Source organism: Doryrhamphus excisus, linkage group LG11 (genome assembly GCF_037039965.1).
Source record: "Doryrhamphus excisus strain RoL-2023G ecotype Guam linkage group LG11, RoL_Dexc_Guam_v1.1, whole genome shotgun sequence".
Classification (NCBI taxonomy): Eukaryota; Metazoa; Chordata; class Actinopteri; order Syngnathiformes; family Syngnathidae; genus Doryrhamphus; species Doryrhamphus excisus.
The window spans coordinates 19,064,986-19,083,399 of record NC_136367.1 but is presented as its reverse complement, the minus strand read 5'-3'; the positions used below and the strand labels follow the sequence as shown (position 1 = coordinate 19,083,399).

Below are 18,414 nucleotides of genomic sequence, written 5' to 3'. Positions count from 1 at the left end.
ATAAAAAGATGAGATGAAAAAAAGGGGGTTCTACCTTTTACAGTTCAATATCAGCAGTAGAACATAGGCGAGTTTTGGGAAAATATCAGTTCCCAACTAGAAAAAAGAAAGGAGAAAAGCAGCTTTTTGTGAAAAGATACATTTCAAACATAACTTTCACTTTAAGGCAAATATTGTTTGCTTTTGTGACAACTCAAATATCAAAACACAAGGTTTGTGGTAAATGTTGATGTTGGAGATGTTTGAATTTGTTGAAAACGAGGTAGAAGAAGAATAAGTAGAGGAATAAAGAAATTAAAAGATGTCCACCTGTAAATCCCTTTGATTGGACACAATTAGGAAAGGCACACAATTCCAACCTATATTAGAGTTCACAGCTGACACTCTTGTGTCTGTCAGACCACAAACCAAACATGACGTCACAGGACACAACACACTCTACTGGGTATCCAATTTAGTTGTATATGAAAAGAAACAAATCACCCCCTACCTGCCTGTAGAGGGCGCCAAGCCTGACACGATAAGCAAATAAGTACCACAGAACTACATTACGTAGAAAACTCATGAACCGTACGTTTTTGTCGCCGTGAGTCCGCCATCTTGTTTAGCACTACCTTGTTCGTTTGCGACTTTCGACGTTTTTACTGATGGTTTCCGAAATTGTAGACGCGATAAGGCATTAAAATGCGCGACTGTGCGGCTGTAAACTACCTATACATGCCTATACACGATTAGCTAAGCGGTTGTGCTACAGAAGATGGCGGCGTGTACACTGAATCACTGCGCGGCACTCTGTGTGTTTTGTCCAGATATGAGCTTTCTACGTCTTTCTATTCCTGTAATAAGTACCCGACACTGGTGATGTTATGGTCTGTGTCTAGGCTTCGAAGTTTGTGTCGAGTAATCAACAAAAATCCAGGCGAAGTGTGAGCGGTTTGATGACGTCATGATAACCCTCCTGAAGCACCGTACCACGTGACTGATTCAGGAAGTGTTTTAAACCTCGTGTTATTTGAAATGTGGAGTCGACCCGCGCATATTGTTTGGTTTGGTTGGTTTCTTTATTTAATTACAAGTAACAGAGGTACGTTCCTATCTATGTTACTGTGTTTCACTGCGGTCCCAGCACTTGTTTGGTAAGTGGAAACTAGATTGTAGTACATTTTATTGACCTCTTGATGGCGCTAGAGTAAATGATTCCTAATGAGGTATCAGTACATGTGCCTGCTCACTTGGCTTCATGGGTTTCATTTCACCATCACCAGGGAGCACTAGTAAATGGGTATATCTTATGGCGTGCTGTTGGAATTAGTCTTTCTGTCCATAGTCAACATCAGTGCTTGTCCAGCTTCTATACACTACTGCTTCCTGTTGTTCCAATACAGTCAAATGACAAAAATGGTCCTTAGCAATAATACTGTGCTAATATTGTTCATATTACATTTTACTCTCTGTCATTTTAAACAAATACCAAAAGAAAACCCCACCCTTTGTGCATTGGTTTTGAGGACCTTGGCGTGTTTGTTCCATAGAACAATGGCATGAATGAAGTGAGCCCTTTTGTCTTTTTTTTAAAAGTTTTTATCTATAATAAGCCGGGGAAATCTCTGTGGTAAACAATGCGATGTGCAACTCCAACAATAATTACATCAAATATTATGTAAAGGGATATCAATTTGGCAACTTTGGGTCATTATTTTAACAAATACAGTCAGCAAGCATATTTTTGTATTACTATTCTTTTTTATTATTAGCATATTAGCTCTTAAACCCACAAAAGTTCAGCAAATACAAAATGTGAGCGAGCGAGACCTCTCACACGAACATGTTTTTGTTTATTTGTGTCAGCTCAAAAAAATATTTATTTACGATACGATATATATATATATATATCACATATTAGTAGCTTGCAATATATTGTCACCTATATTTTCCATTGTACTTTATTTTTTACAAGTAAAGTTAAATTCTCATCTCGTTTTCGCAAGTGAGGGTTTTGCAAGTCTCGAGTAAAAACGTGCAGACGAGTCAAGTCCGAAGTTATAGGCTCCTTACCAGTCATAAACACTGTTTAGTGTCTCCCAAATAAAATAAAATACCAGTTTAAAGGTGGGGGGGGGCAATGAGAAACCCTGGCTTTAAGACAATAAATAGCAAGATTCACCTATAACCAGTCAATCTAAGGTAAAAGATGCTAAATTTCAACATCATAGCAGTTTTCTGGGTTAAACGTCTTCCTTCCCCGTTTGCTGTTTGCAGGTGTGGGGGGTGGGGGGGGTGACAGGCCAGCACCATGACGGGACTGTCAGTGGGAGCTAAATTTGGTGAAGGGTGGCGATCATGTTCCCGCTCTGTGTGCACATGACACCGTCCCACTTACTTGAGTGATGTCCTATCTGCCACTGTCACACCCTCCCAAAAAGCCCAGACACCCTAACAGTTGCTCCTCCGCCGCAGAAACAGTTGAGCGCTTAGGAGACGCTTTCATCACAACTCGAGTACTTTTAAACAGCAGATTTTGGTGTTTTGGGTTTTTTTTCTTCTTCTTTTGACTTGGACTGATAGCTCAGACGTTGCTACTGCTGAGTGACCACGACAGTGCTGAGCCGCCATGTTTTTAGCTTTAGTGGTGACGCCAGAACTGAGGGAGTTTCTGGCCCGAGCCAGAGGTGGAGCGGTGCGCCTCATTAAGGTGCGCATACAAGACGGTGAGTGAGACGACACGCTTGTATGAAGGGACTGTAATCACTGGATAATATAACATAAATAAAGTAAAACTACTCACTACTTAAAAGTTGTGCCTAAGGAGTTTATTTACATAACTGACTGAGTTGGCTCTCACATTTCCTGTTCTATGGTTATCGTCACACTTTGCTTCTCTGCCATGACTGGTGCTTTTCTGTGATGGCATCACCAAAAGAATAATTAAAATAAAAATTTAGTCGACTCTTACAAGGTTTGATGTGTTGTTTGACAGTTTAGCATTTTGTTTTTGGCTAACTTCTGTTTTTTCTACATTACAAAAAGTATTTAAAATTCTATTTTTTTTTTCCAAACACTGTTAAAATGCTTCTGGTTTTTAGAAGTGTAAGTGACAAATACTCTATAATAAAATACCAAATGATACTAAATAATCTGTAATATTCTTATCTGCACTTCCTAATCCATCTTGATTTTTTTTTACATTGTGGGACAATAAATTCATGATGTATTCCCTTAATTTTCATCCAAAATGACTTCTAAATGAAATAAATGGTTAGACATAAATACAAAACAAAGACAGTTTTCAAAGTAAACGTTGTGCTTTAACATTTTTCATGTGATCCTCATCCTTCCTAGAAAGACTGCTTTAATGACCTCGTTCTTTCAAAGCCTGCACCGCAATGGTTTATTTTCCAGGAGGGTGGGGGCAAAAAAAAAAAACATGTAAAAAGGTGTTAGCCGTCCAACCCTGGGCAGGCCAGTCTGACTGACTTGTAGAAAAAAAGCCAAAAAGTCAGAGGCAACTGTTGAAGGTATTTGAAAATGCACGTCAGCCATGTGCTTTGTGGGGGGGGGGGAGGTCAGTGAGGCAACGTGTTTATGCGACTCATGACAGATACACCCCAGGGGGGGCCACTCTTGTTTGTGTTTGTCTCCTATTAAACGTTTCCTCACAATTTATTGCAGCAGAGGCATCAGTCATTCTTAACTCATGTGATACATCTTCTATTCCGGCTTATCGTGTGACTCGCATGTCTGCCTGGTGACAAAAAACACTTGATATCATATCATTTGTTTTATTACCATACTTTTTTTTGTGACAAAATGTCATGCACTTTTATTTGGGCTGTCAATTATGTTTTTAATGTCGAAACTGGCCTGGTAGTAGCTTTTATGTGCTAATACTACAAGTCCCAGAATGCACGGCTGTGATTCAAGTAGCTAGCAACCCCGCTTCTCTGTGCCGCACAGACACTCCTTAGCGTTCATGTAAGTTTAAGTAGTAGTTTTTGACACGACATAAGTGGCAAATTTTGCTGACTTAAAAGCAACATTGTAGTTAGTGTAGTTGTCTTCTAAATTGCGTCGCTAATTCACCAGCTAGCTAGCTAGCTTACACTCCGGTCCTGACTACGGCACCCTTTGAGGGTCAAAACAGCCTGCAGCGATAAATTCATTCATTCATTCATTTTCGCGGGGGTGCTGGAGTCTATCCCAGCTGTTTTCGGGTACACTCTGTACTGGAGGCCAGCCAATCACAGGGCACGTATAGACAAACAACCATTCACACTAACATTCATTATTATGGACAATTTGGAGTCGCCAATTAACCTAGCATGTTAACCTATCACGTTAACATGGTCAGCACAGTCACTGTGCATGTAACTACGAGCGTCTGCCTTAAAATCCATGTCAAACAGCTCCATTATTTTTATCTGCCTTTTTGTTGTGCTGTTGCGACACGTCAAAAGCAAGGTTAAGAAAGGATAGCGGATGGAAAATATGCCATATGCATGCAGAGCTGGAATGTGTTGCCCCCTCAGAATAGCAACTGTTGCAGGAGACAGTCTGCCCCCCCCCTTCTGGAAGCCAGCAAGGGCATCCAGCTTCACCAGCCTCAGGCATGGGTCTTTGTTTTTTTTTCAACCCTTATCGGCATTTGGCCAATTTGGCCCAGATGAGTTATATTTCCGGTTATAGTTTCAACTGACAATTCACTACGCATCAACGTGATATGAAGTCATGGAACTGCCCAAACAAAGTTAGATAATACACCTGGAATAGTGAGTCACTTGCAGTTGTATATACTGTAGAATCCAGACTGTTTAAACACCACTGTGAACATGACAGTGAATGCAACACAGAACAAGCAACAGTGGTACAATTTGGACAAAATTGCCTAAAAAATGTAACAAAACTCACTGAGTATCTAAATGTGTTTGTAATTCCTACTTCAGAACGACACCAGTGACGACAAAGAGCAAATGTGTGATGATAGCCATAGAAGAAAACACAAAATGAATCATGCCATGGGTAGACCACAGTTAGGGTTGCCAAAAATAAATAAGGGACACCAACAGACTGGTGTTATTGTTATTGTTTTGTTAGTTTAGCCTTTCTTCATTCATTCATTCAAAAATGTATTAATTTTTCTTTTTGACACAATTAAATTTGATGCATTTTTCTGAGTACAACAGTGTATATTCAGGTTGTCCAACCTCCATCACTGTAAAGGCTACTTTGACAAAAAAGGAAGGAGAGGTGAGCAGTTGAGGGGAATATTCTTTGGCTAGCTACTCAACATTACAGACGCCTTTAATAGCATCACTCATAAAGCCGGACAACCTTTTTGTACTTGTTAAAATGCCAATAAAGAAGTATTCTAGACACGACGAGGTGAAAACATCAAATGTATCCTTCGCTCCAAGGTCATTTTAGGTGTGTGATGAATGGTGATGTGACTTTCAGAGCAGCTGGTGCTGGGGGCCTACAGGGAAGCGGAGCAAAGCTGGGACCAGGACTATGACCACTTCCTGCTTCCTCTGCTGGACGAGCAGGAGCCCTGTTACATTCTGTATCGTCTGGACTCCCACAATGCACTTGGCTTCGAATGGCTCTTCATATCCTGGTCTCCTGATCACTCTCCGGTATGTCATGCATCCATTCACCTATGGACGTTCAGCGTTGCTGTGCTGGTCTTCATAAACAAGGACTAAATCAGCCATGTTTTTCTACATAATAGAATATAAAATCCAATTGATCGTCCGTGGCAACGTGACCATGTTAAGTAATGTGTCACAGCAGACATGTTGGATCGAGCAGCTGACTGCCACACAAATACCGTGATGATCTCACATCCGATTCTGATATCCGGCTTTATCAGAGGATCTGATTTTGCGTATTTAAGACGCTATTTGCGAAATACTAGGAAGCCCACTTGATGACATTTAGCACCAGCACGTTGTCTTTCTAAGTCAACAAACACAGGCCGTGTGTCGTGTCCAAAAAGAACCGGAGCCCGGGTGACATCATCGGCTTTCAGTTCTGTTTTCTCAGGTTGCACAAATCTCCTGACACTGAAAAACATTCGGCAGTGAGCTCACACTTCCAGAAAATAAGCGTTTCTTTCTTGTCTTTGAACGCAACCCCTCATTGCTCATAATAACAAGAATGCTAATGTTTGGTCGTTTGATATGATATGATATATGTGCTATCCTATAGCTTGATTAAAATGTTATATTTTTCCTTTATTTGCACAAGGTGATTAATCATGGGTAATTGTTTGAAATCTGTGATTAATCTGATTAAATGTTTCCAGCATTTGTCAGTCCAAATAATAATATTCATTCATTCATTTTCTACCGATTATCCTCACGAGGGTCGTGGGGGGTGCTGGAGCCTATCCCAGTTGTCTTCAGGGGCGAGAGGCGGGGTACACCCTGGACTGATGGCCAGCCAATCACAGGGCACATATAGACAAACAACCATTCACACTCACATTCATACCTATGGACAATTTGGAGTCGCTAATTAACCTAGCATGTTTTTGGAATGTGGGAGGAAACCGGAGTACCCGGAGAAAACACGCGCATGCACGGGGAGAACATGCAAACTCCACACGGAGATGGCCGATGGTGGAATTGAACCCTGGTCTCCTAGCTGTGAGGTCTGCGCGCTAACCACTCGACCGCCGTGCCGCCTGCTTGATTAAAATGTTCTATTTTTTACTTTTATCCTTCTTTAAAATGGGCATATTTCAGACATAGGTGATTAATCAAGGTGATTAATCATGAGTAATTGTTTGAAATCTGTGATTAATCTAATTCAACGTTTTCAGCATCTGTCAGCCCTCATAATAATATTCATTCATTTTCTATTTCTCACGAGGGTCACGGGGGGTGCTGGAGCCTATCCCAGTTGTCTTCAGGGGCGAGAGGCGGGGGTACACCCTGGACTGGTGGCCAGCCAATCACAGGGCCCATATAGACAAACAACCATTCACACTCACATTCATACCTATGGACAATTTGGAGTCGCCAATTAACCTAGCATGTTTTTGGAATGGGGGCTAACCACCCGACCAGCAATATATACTACAAATAAATCTTTAGAAGTACATATTTCATGTGTTGGTTCCAGGTGAAAGAGAAGATGCTGTATGCAGCGACGCGGGCGACAGTGAAGAAAGAGTTTGGTGGAGGCCACGTGAAGTATGAGCTGTTCGGCACGATGGAGGTCAGAGGTGTTATCTACAGTATCTTGCTGTGCTTTGCAGTGACGTGCGTGTGTGTGTGTGTGTGTTTTCAGTCAGGGCTGTAACGTGCCAAGTGTTTTGCTTGCAACCCTATCCTATAGGAGGACGTCTGCCTGTCGGGCTACCAACGTCATGTGTCGTCCTGCTCGGGCCCTGCCCCGCTCACGTTAGCTGAGCAGGAGCTTCAGAGGATCAAGATCACTGAGGTCAGAGGTGTTATGTAGATGATATATATGCGTATGTGTAATATTAGCTGACATTTTTCCTTTGTGATTGCTTTCACAGGGTAGAGTTAAGCAGGTTAGTGTATCAATTTCAATCAAATGCAATTGTGGATTGACATGATTCAAAAACATCACTAGCTTAGGTGTGAAAAATGTGCTTGCTGCCCTCTACAGGTGAAAGCAGAGATCAGCGTGGAAAGCAAGCATCAGACTCTTCAAGGCCTGGCCTTTCCTCTGCAGGAGACGGCCAGACGAGCCCTGCTGCAGTTGGCCCAGAAGCGTATCAACTACATCCAGCTGGTGAAGCCCGCTGACCATCCATCACTTTGTATTACAAGTAAATGATATCAATACCCCCCCCCTTGGTAGAGGTTGGATGTCGAAAAGGAGACCATTGAGCTGGTTCACTGCCAGAAGACGGAGGCGCAGGACTTGCCTTGCAGAATTCCTAAAGACACTCCGAGATATCACTTCTTCCTCTACAAACACTCCCATGAGGGTGACTACCTTGAATCTGTCGGTGAGGTCATTGATTCTGATCAAAGCCATCTAATACTCATTGTTCAGTGCTGTTTAGCTAGCCATCTAACTCATTGTTCAGTGCTGTTTAGCTAGCCATCTAACTCATTGTTCAGTGCTGTTTAGCTAGCCATCTAACTCATTGTTCAGTGCTGTTTAGCTAGCCATCTAACTCATTGTTCAGTGCTGTTTAGCTAGCCATCTACCTCATTGTTCAGTGCTGTTTCGCTAGCCATCTAACTCATTGTTCAGTGCTGTTTAGCTAGCCATCTAACTCATTGTTCAGTGCTGTTTAGCTAGCCATCTAACTCATTGTTCAGTGCTGTTTTCGCTAGCCATCTAACACTCATTGTTCAGTGCTGTTTAGCTAGCCGTCTAATACTCATTGTTCAGTGCTGTTTAGCTAGCCGTCTAATACTCATTGTTCAGTCTCGGTTTAGCTCGCCATCTAATACTCATTGTTCAGTGCTGTTTCGCTAGCCATCTAACACTCATTGTTCAGTGCTGTTTAGCTAGCCATCTACCTCATTGTTCAGTGCTGTTTAGCTAGCCGTCTAATACTCATTGTTCAGTCTCGGTTTAGCTCACCATCTAATACTCATTGTTCAGTGCTGTTTAGCTAGCCATCTACCTCATTGTTCAGTGCTGTTTCGCTAGCCATCTAACACTCATTGTTCAGTGCTGTTTAGCTAGCCATCTACATCATTGTTCAGTGCTGTTTAGCTAGCCGTCTAATACTCATTGTTCAGTCTCGGTTTAGCTCGCCATCTAATACTCATTGTTCAGTGCTGTTTAGCTAGCCATCTAATTCTCATTGTTTAGTTTTTGTTTAGCTAGCCATCAAATACTCATTGTTCAGTGCTGTTTAGCTAGCCATCTAATACTCATTGTTCAGTGCTGTTTCGCTAGCCATCTAACACTCATTGTTCAGTGCTGTTTAGCTAGCCATCTAACTCATTGTTCAGTGCACGTACACAACGACTGACTTTGAGCATTGGCGCTGTGTTCAGTGTTCATCTACTCCATGCCGGGATACAGCTGCAGCATCAAGGAGAGGATGCTTTACTCCAGCTGCAAGAGTCGACTCCTGGAGGAGGTGGAGCGAGACTATCAGTTGCAGATGGTTAAAAAGGTAACGCCATTGTACACAGTATATGTGCCAGGGGCCAGCACTCCTGATTCTGAAGGCTTTGCACAGATGACGTTGATAAGGCAACACATAGAAGCTGAAATCTGAAAGAAACACGATGCTAAAACGGCGGTCGAGTGGTTAGCGCGCAGACCTCACAGCTAGGAGACCCGGGTTCAATTCCACCCTCGTGGGTGGGTTTTCACCGGGTACTCCGGTTCCCTCCCACATTCCAAAAACATGCTAGGTTAATTAGCGACCCCAAATTGTCCATAGGTATGAATGTGAGTGTGAATGGTTGTTTGTCTATATGTGCCCTGTGATTGGCTGGCCACCAGTCCAGGGTGTACCCCGCCTCTCGCCCCAAGACAGCTGGGATAGGCTCCAGCACCCCCTCGGCACTCGTGAGGATAAGCAGTAGAAAATGAATGAATGAAGTTCAAAATGTAATACGTGCTTGGGGTAATGGTTAGGCCAGCACAGAGGGCATTGCAGGCCCTGACAGCACACCCCTGGTAAACCAGTTGCAGAGGACACCAAAGTTCAAGAGAATGAAAACAACTTTTACAGTTTGACATTTTCTTCTTTCTTTTCAGATGGAGATTGAAGACGGTGACGAGCTGACGGAGGAGTTTCTGTACGACGAGGTCCATCCCAAGCAGCACGCCTTCAAGCAGGCCTTCGCCAAGCCCCGCGGCCCGGCCGGAAAAAGAGGACACAAGCGCCTTATCAAGGGCCCGGGGGGAGGCGTTCAGGACAGCTAAAGCGGACGAAACGTCTCACAGGCGTGTGTGGCGTGTTCCTGGAACACGGTGCAGCACCTTGTTAAAAAAAAACACAAAAAAAAAAAACACTGACAGCTTGAAGAAAGAGCTCGTTGTGGGACTCCTTTCTCTATTTAAATACCAGGATGAGTGATAATGTGAAGACAATGTTTTTTTTTTTCAACTGTAGCAGAATAGCTGTGTTGTTTACAGCAAGACACACGTGCACAACGCATCTGCACTCCCTCGGCGTCTCACCTACAGCACACATTTTGTACCAGCAATCTTTGTATGATCGTAATGAAAGAAATTCCAAATAAAATGTTTGTACTGGGGCAGCACGGCGGTCATGTGGTTAGCGCGCAGACCTCACAGCTAGGAGACCAGGGTTCAATTCCACCCTCGGCCATCTCTGTGTGGAGTTTGCATGTTCTCCCCGTGCATGCGTGGGTTTTCTCCGGGTACTCCGGTTTCCTCCCACATTCCAAAAACATGCTAGGTTAATTGGCGACTCCAAATTGTCCATAGGTATGAATGTGAGTGTGAATGGTTGTTTGTCTATATGTGCCCTGTGATTGGCTGGCCACCAGTCCAGGGTGTACCCCGCCTGAGGAAAAGCGGTAGAAAATGAATGAATGAATTAAGTTTTTTCGGGGCGCAAAATTGTCCTTGAGTAAATCCACTCCCAACCACAGCACATAAAGAAATGTGTTGATTGTCTACTCGGAAGGCATCAAACCGTGAACCCCCATGGTGGATTTTCTGGAACTGCAGCCGCATCATCTGCAGATACGTAATCCCCCACATTTATTTCTACCGAGTAGCACTAATTAGGAGTGAGATTAAATATGCACCGTACAACGTTTTCGGCTCTGCTACATAGTATATCGCTCCAAAACCATGAGGATACTTGGGATAAGACGTGGTAGGTATACCCAGAAGTACGACTTAATGATAATAACAGTGAGATAACGATGATTAAAGGCCAAACCCCAAGGAATAACATCACATCCTACCCTGCCACCTCCTCGCAAAGCACAAAGCCGGAGGTTATCTTTTGTTTGTTTGCACGCAGCACATCACTCTAACAGTAGAAATGATCTCCACAGGCTGTGATGTAAACCAAGGAAGGAAGACGGCTTGACTTTGTCTTTGGTGCAGGACTGGACATGAAAATAATAACGGTGCTGTACGTGACAGTGGGAGTGAATACATTGCACGGAGGCACAGCGCTCTGCTGTCAACATGTTTACCACAACACTGGTGGCCATCATCATCCCCTTATTAGACCACATTTTGCCTGTTTTGTGGCTTATCTCCACCGGTTCAGGTTACAGTAATCCCTTGTTTATCACAGTTGGTTCCAGACCTGACCGTGATAAGTGAATTCTCACAAAGATTCCTTACTTTTTTGTAGTTATAGCATTTAAATAGGATTTTTTAAATCGTTATTAGAGCCCTCTGGAATGAAATAGCACCCCTATAGTCACCTTAACACTCAAATTACCCAATATAGTAGACACAATAAGAGAAATAAGATAATATAGACTCACATGTTAGCATAGGGTCATGGTTCCTAAACCTTTTCTGCAGTGCCTCCCTTTTGGAGATGAAATTATCTTCAGACCCCCCCACCACTCCACGAAAATATAACCTATGAAACCTATGAACCTATTGTTGTATCAACGTAATATGAATGACGACTAGTGACCAGTGTAGAATACATCATATCACAACCGATTGCAAAAAATATTTTTTATTTTTATTTTTTACCAATTGTCGGTATTCAACCACAAAACGACCATGATTTATCAATTAACAATATCTCGTATCACAAGATCTCACAAGATTAAACTGTCTCATGGGCAATAGGCCTGGGCGCTGTTTAAGTGTAGCGTTTTCGTATCCTTGCTAAAGCAAATTGCCCCTGTCTTGTATGCACTTCCAATTGTAGTCCTGTATTCCATACTCACGTCTTCAACTCTCACGTGATTGTGGATGATGGGCAAAATCCCCCTCCCCAAAATGCAATTTTCCTTTAAGCACAGTATTAGTACGGTACTACTATCTCCTCCTGAGAAAAAAATAAAAAGAAAGAAGCATTTAAGGCCAAGCGCCAGCTCACCCGTGACCATGAACAGGAAATCACAGATTGAAACGTTAGAATTTCTGAGTTGAAGCCATTTTTCCTCACTTGTTTAAGGTCAGCAAAGCATACCGATGTTGCTGATTGCAGGCAACAAAAATACTTTTTCCAGACGTCCCCCTCCGCCACACTACACCACACGCTAATCCATGCAAAACTAAGCTCTCACATACTCGATCTCTGTCGGGCCCAAAGTTGAACAAATTGAATAACAAACGTAGCAAATTGAAGATTTGTTTTCAACCTCCAAACTATCCAGACTCGGCAAAGCGATTACACATCAGATGATATTTTAAACAAAATAAAGTGCATCGGACTGGAATTTCCACAGTGATAAATTACAGTAGAGGGCTAACAAAAATTGAAGCGCCTGCTACCGTGTTTAAGTGCGTGTAATGTATAATTACAAAAAAATCCGCCAACAATTTTCTGTGGAAAAAATATGAATACTGTAAAAACTTTGTCCCATCTGCAGTGAAAAAGGGTTTGACCCCTTCTTGATTTATTTGTTTTTGTTTGTCACACGTAATGTTTCAGGTCATCCATCAAGCAAATTTAAATATTCATCAATGACAACACAACTGAACACAAAATGCAATTTTTAAATGAAACTTTTTATTATTGTTATGGAAAAAAATTCTATTTCTAAAGCTTTGGGACTCCAGCCAACCACAACGAGAGCCATTATCTACAAATGGTGAAAACATGGAACAGTGGTGAACCTTCACAGAAATGGTCGACTGACCGAAATGAGGTCACAAAAGACCCCGCAACGTCATCCAAAGAACTGCAGGCCAAAACCAAAACCACTACTGAACAAAAACAACATTAAGGCTGGTTGTAATTTAGCCAGATAACATCTTGATGATCCTCAAGACCTTTGGGGAAATACTCTGTGATCTAACCTTTGGAAGGTGTGTGTCCCGTTACATGTGGCCTGAAAGTAACATCATAGCAACAGTCAAATATGGTGGTGGTAGTGTGATGGTCTGGGGCTGCTTTCTGCTTCAGGACCTGGAAGACTTTCTTTGATGGTGACCTTAAACTGAAACCAACTTGTGTTCTGCAGCAGGACAATGATCCAAAACACACCAGCAAGTCCACCTCTGAAGAAGAACAGAAAAAGGAAAACAAAATGAAGACTTTGGAGTGGTCTAGTCAAAGTCCTGACCTGATTCCCATTGAGATGCTACGGCATGACGTTAAAAAGACGCACCATGCCGGACAATTAGTCATAGATGAATTCAACGTCTTTTTTTCCAGGAAGCAGGAAGTGAATACAAACAGGCAGTCAGACATAAATAATAGAAAACACGAGCTCCTCTTGATGATTTGGCGGCGTTACCTCTGCCTCTTGAAAGCGTCTCCTGCTGCCCTTTTCAATTCTTGGTAAGTCACCCCGTTTAGCTTGTAAATCATTCCTTTTCTTCCACATGGATTATCTTTAATGTTCCCAGAAATCTGCTCACTCACTGCTTTCTGAACCCGGAAGGGGGGGAAAAAAAATACCAGCCTGCAAGGAGCAGCTTGAATAACAAGACCCTCTTCTCTTGGAAAGCGCTGCCATAAAATACCTCAAGGGGAGGAGAATTCCTGGGAATAAGCCATGACATTGCCGTGCTATCATGGAAGCCATTCTTGTACATGTTAATCATCTGTGTCAGATGTTTTATGATCTTCATCTTTTCTAAACTACAACACCTATTTCTTTTTCATTTCCTTCCAGCTTGTTGCATAATAACACAAGCACTCTTTTTGGAGTTTTGCTTTTATTATCCGACAAAAAAACATATTTGTTTAACAGCAGATAAAGTCCACCGGCCTTCCCAGAATGGAGCTCGCTTCAGGATTTCTAGGAAAAAGTTCCCATTGAGTTGTACTGTATCCGCACACTCTGCTGCAAATGGCAGCCATTAGGACTTTAAATGGTTGCAGGTGTTGCTCTGGAGTCCGATCCGCCGCATGCGTGTGAGCGATATTTGGAAAAGTTACATCAGGAGGGGGATGTTTCCAAGGGCACCCGTTCAAAAATGACGTTTATACGAGAGTACTGTAAGTACGCTTCTTTTTAAACTTTACAAAAGGTCACCGCGCTTCATGTTTACTGCTTCTATACCCGTCGGTTTCTTCTACGCCGCAGCTTTTCCTGATGAACTTTTAATTTGGTGGGATTTGAAAACAAGAATTTATCAGTTCCAGCGTCAACCTGTCACCATCATCACATCTAATTTGCCATTCTTAGCTAGGAAAGTGCGCATGCGTCTCATGTGTCACGTGTCTCTAAATTCAATTCTGTAATTGCTTCGCATCTGTGACGAGTAGGACAACAAAAGCTCACCACACACATCATTGACCTTCTCCTACAGCAAAGAGTTTTGCAATATGTGCTTTTAAATCATTTAGGGGAATGTTTATAATAAATTAAATTCTGTAACATTTACATTCAATAGTTTTGTGTCTGTGAAGCGTAGAACTACGATTATTATTAAGGATTTGCCACAATGCACATTTCCTTTATGAAATGTACAAATTAAAATACCTATAACACAGCAATAGTCATAAAACATTTAACAAAAATGGCAAACTCAATGTAATTTAATTTCTCTTTTAAAACAAATTAATAATTATATTACTGGACTTATTATTTTATTACAATACTGCAACTATTACTTAGAAATCCCACAGTTTTTGAATGTTTATTGTGAGCTGCGATTTGTCCTACTTTTTTGACCGTCGTTGAACGTACCACCCACTTTCTCGATGCAAAGAAGAATGTATGGATGTATTTGGATGTATTTGGATGTATTTTACCCCTCTTTCTTTCACCTCATATTTTCTCCCGAGTGCTGATACTATGTGGGAATTCATAAAGGTAAGATTTGATGACTTTGAGTGCTAATGTGCATCAATGTGGTAGTTCGATGCTACATTGCTAACGCTAGCAAAACACTGGACTTAGCCACGGTCATCACATTGGCCAATGTATCAATGTACCCCTTTTTTCCATTTCTGCTCAATATTTCATCTTCACCAAGCAGCAGTTGGAAAAAACAGCTGTAATTTTATGAGAGTAAAGTCAAAATGTTAAAAAAATGTAAAAACAATATGAATGAAAACTTTAAACCTCCTATTTTAACATGTGCTCAAATGACACTGAGAATAATTGTTTACATCTCGCCCTTCCTATCTACGTTTAAATACACGAGTAAATAATAAGAACGTAATTAATTAAAACGAATATTTAGTGTACTGTATAAACAAGTTTTGTTCATATATGATTTATTCATCCAAGTATAGCATTTGTGTTGTCCATGGAGATGAATGTCCACATTAGTGATTGTGCGCGTTACCAGTATCTTTCATTCCCAGAATGAAGGCTTCACCGGGGCGGCCCGGCGGGGCGGAGCTTAGACTCGGTGCAGATTCCTGGAAAGCTTGTAGAGAGAAGCCAGCGCGAGATTCCCGGGAGCGCGCGCCGCTTCAGCGTAGGCAGCGGTGGAGGGCGGCGCTGGAGGGCACTCGCACACAAAAAAAATAAACCCCACACACAATCTAGACAAGAAATATGGAATCATTACGCTAATCTGATAATTGGGGTGTTTTTTTTAAAGTCGATTGTGAAAAGAAGACGGGAAGCGAAGACTGAGCACGCGCGCCCACACGAGCTTTGGACTATGCGGCAGTACCCTGGTGACGTCACAGCCGCCGGTGCCGAGAGGCGTTCTGAGAATAGACTTCTAGGAAATTGTCCTTTTTAAAAGACTAGCCTTTCCCTCTCGTCCTTTGCACATTCGACACACACTCCATCCGCGCAGACTTGTCTCCTTTTTTATGACCGCTAACACATTACGTTCTTTGATTTGATTTGAACAAAACACGCTAACATATTTACACACTTTTAAGCTAACGTGTTGTTTTGGCAAGTTGGACCTTTTTTGTTTTTGTTTTTTTGTTTTCTTTGAAAGTCCTCTTTTTTGGGGGAAAGAAGGAATACAACTGGATTCACCTTTGTGGACTGATGAAATAGTATAGTACTGTATATACTGTAGTATATACAAGTACATACTGTAATAGTATGATTCTATGTGTACCAGGGTGAGTAGGCTACATTATTTCTCTTTGTTTCTATTTCACCTTGTAACCCAATGCATTTGCATTAAAGTATAATGTTACATAATTAAAAAATAATATTTTACTCTCTCTAATTACAATAGTAATTGTGTTTAACATCACTTTATACCAAATATGCCTGTTTACATACAAACGCCTTCCTTCAGTCGAGGTGAACAATAATTCATGTGACGTAATAATAATAATTATTATAATAGATGAGATTTCTATGGCGCCTTTTTAGTTGCCCGCAGCTCTTTTGGCACTGAGAAGCCATTATTTCATTTAATCAGTCACACACCTGTGGTGGTATGTTACGTCCGTAGAGACAGATGCCCTGAGGTAGTCGTGAGGGAAATTGGTGACTGGCGTCTCCAAACAATCATTCGCATTTGTATTTTTTCTGGAGGCAAGGTGGGTGCGTGAAGTGTCTCGGTGAGCGGGATGGAGGCAGTCGGATGACCCACTCTACCTCTGCCGCTTATAATAATAATCTTGCAATTATTAGAATTGGCTAGTGGTATCATTGTACTGTTTTTGTTACTTTAAAACAAACACACCCTCTCAAAGCGGATACAACAGAACCCATGCACAAACATGGAGAATAATTTAAATAGTTCAATAAAATATAAATATACAAATCCACAAAACTGGTATTATTACTTATCGGTACATCTAAAAGTGTGAATATGACATGATGTTGCCTTCCTGGAATTAAATAAACTTGTTTTTACAATTGAACAATTTTTGTTATTACAAAAGAAAAGAATGGTGTTGACTTCACGGGGCTGGGAAACGGCATTCACCCTGACTGTACTAAACACACTAAGAAGCTAAGTGATATATTATGATGCATTATGGGTACTCCTTGTTTTATTTTCCAGTCCCCGAGCACTTTTGCCCACTGCTCCATCCACTGAGGCCCCCCAGAGGGGCATGCGGGCAGGCACAGGAGCAGCTACGCCTTGCCTTCAGAGCAGCACGTCGCTATGGGACCCCACCAAAGACTTGCGAGCGATTGCGAGCAACTTCTGCTACCTAGAGACATCAGGTATGAACACTCTTTGAATGCAACGTCAGTGCTGTGATATCGCTCCCGAAACTAACATTGGTGTGTGTGTGTGTGTGTGTGTAGGGTGGTACTGGGGGAGTGTAAGCGCAGTTCAAGCCCACAATGCACTTCAAGAGGCATCTGAAGGGGCTTTTTTGGTACGGGACAGCAGCCACCCTCTCTACATGCTTACCCTCTCGGTGAAGACGGCGCGGGGCCCCACCAGCATACGCATCCAGTACAGCTGCACTCAATTCCTACTGGACTGCAGCTCCCCGGCCAGACCCAGCCTGTCGTCGTTCCCCGACGTGCCCAGCCTGGTGCAGCACTACATGGGACCGGAGAGGAGAGCGGAGGACGGCCGGGCGGAGCAGCAAGCCCCTTCCAAAGCCGCAATCCAGGACGCGGCGTCGGCGTCGTCATCGGTGGTGTTGAAATTAAAGCGAGCCGTGTACAAACCCCAGAGCCTGCCGTCTTTGCAGCACCTCACACGCTTGGTCATCAACAGGCACTCGGACTGCCACGAGCAGCTACCACTCCCCAGGCCTCTGCTGCGCTTCTTGCAGGACTATCCCTTCAAGGTGTGACGAGGACAGAAACAAACAAAAAAAACTGGGAATGACGATGCTGCTTTGGAACTTTGAGGAGGAAATGTTGGACACAGGGTCATTATTTTTAAATTCACTTCATATCAGCCAATGTGTGTGTGTGTGTGTGTGTGTGTGTGTCACATTTGGACTGGACTGCATTACATGTACACACAGTGATTCCTTTTACACACCGTTGCCATTTTATTTTTCTCAGTAAATAATTTTTCTACATTTTACATGCGTAATGTTTTTTTTCTATGTCCCTTTCACTAAATTTTGGATCACTTCGCTACGTCTTCCAAACAAGTTTTCCTTTGTTTGTTAGCAGGATTACACGAATACTACTTTGTGAATTTCCACGAAACGCTCCACAATGGGTGGGGCGTGGGTCATTCCATTTGGCTAAAGATCAGGGATTTTTTTTCCATCTCTTTTGTTCACATTTTAAGGTATTTTTGTCAACATTTCCTAGTAGGTAAAGTGAATGCGTCACTACAAATTAAGCCCCTTCTTTGAAATAAAGTATGTGGCCTTTTGAGCTTCCGATGGCCGAGACTACGTGAGGCACTAAAGGCCACATTGTGTGTGTGCGTGTGTGCGTGTGTGTGTGTGTTCAACAACATGCGCACGCACAGCCTGCATCT

The 18,414-nt window shown here is 42.3% G+C and overlaps 2 protein-coding genes across 7 annotated transcripts; both read left to right on the top strand.

Annotated features, from left to right (window-relative positions):
- Positions 1 to 2,422: 2,422 nt before the first annotated feature.
- On the top strand, positions 2,423 to 10,228 carry twf2 (twinfilin actin binding protein 2). 4 transcript variants are annotated; one of them, XM_078794973.1, is made up of 9 exons: positions 2,423 to 2,708; positions 5,452 to 5,630; positions 7,123 to 7,218; positions 7,339 to 7,443; positions 7,523 to 7,537; positions 7,636 to 7,761; positions 7,831 to 7,960; positions 8,991 to 9,112; positions 9,706 to 10,228. In XM_078794973.1, the coding sequence occupies exons 1-9, from the start codon at positions 2,612 to 2,614 to the stop codon at positions 9,871 to 9,873; spliced, it is 1,038 nt and encodes a 345-aa protein (XP_078651099.1). In that variant the 5' UTR covers positions 2,423 to 2,611; the 3' UTR covers positions 9,874 to 10,228. The 4 variants fall into 4 exon arrangements, with proteins under 4 accessions (XP_078651099.1, XP_057934906.2, XP_078651097.1 ...); XM_058078923.2 differs by having other exon boundaries at positions 7,831 to 7,981; XM_078794971.1 differs by having other exon boundaries at positions 7,339 to 7,450; positions 7,530 to 7,537; positions 7,831 to 7,981.
- A 3,676-nt stretch (positions 10,229 to 13,904) lies between these two features.
- Positions 13,905 to 18,006, top strand: cisha (cytokine inducible SH2-containing protein a). Of its 3 annotated transcripts, none has more exons than XM_058077283.2 (3): positions 13,905 to 14,071; positions 17,014 to 17,180; positions 17,265 to 18,006. In XM_058077283.2, exons 2-3 carry the CDS (start codon positions 17,066 to 17,068, stop codon positions 17,765 to 17,767), a joined length of 618 nt encoding a protein of 205 aa, XP_057933266.2. In that variant the 5' UTR covers positions 13,905 to 14,071; positions 17,014 to 17,065; the 3' UTR covers positions 17,768 to 18,006. The 3 variants fall into 3 exon arrangements, with proteins under 3 accessions (XP_057933266.2, XP_078651079.1, XP_057933255.2); XM_078794953.1 differs by lacking the exon at positions 13,905 to 14,071 and adding an exon at positions 14,829 to 14,891; XM_058077272.2 differs by lacking the exon at positions 13,905 to 14,071 and adding an exon at positions 15,038 to 16,114.
- Positions 18,007 to 18,414: the final 408 nt, after the last annotated feature.

Excerpts from the sequence above, each read along its gene's own strand:
- twf2 (XM_058078923.2), top strand. The coding sequence starts at position 2,612 with ATGTTTTTAGCTTTAGTGGTGACGCCAGAACTGAGGGAGTTTCTGGCC. Across the intron at positions 7,762-7,830 it reads GTATCAACTACATCCAGCTG|AGGTTGGATGTCGAAAAGGA; the intron begins GTGAAGCCCGCT and ends CCCCCTTGGTAG. Across the intron at positions 9,113-9,705 it reads AGTTGCAGATGGTTAAAAAG|ATGGAGATTGAAGACGGTGA; the intron begins GTAACGCCATTG and ends CTTTCTTTTCAG.
- cisha (XM_058077272.2), top strand. The coding sequence starts at position 16,095 with ATGATTCTATGTGTACCAGG. Across the intron at positions 16,115-17,013 it reads ATGATTCTATGTGTACCAGG|TCCCCGAGCACTTTTGCCCA; the intron begins GTGAGTAGGCTA and ends TTTATTTTCCAG. Across the intron at positions 17,181-17,264 it reads CTGCTACCTAGAGACATCAG|GGTGGTACTGGGGGAGTGTA; the intron begins GTATGAACACTC and ends GTGTGTGTGTAG.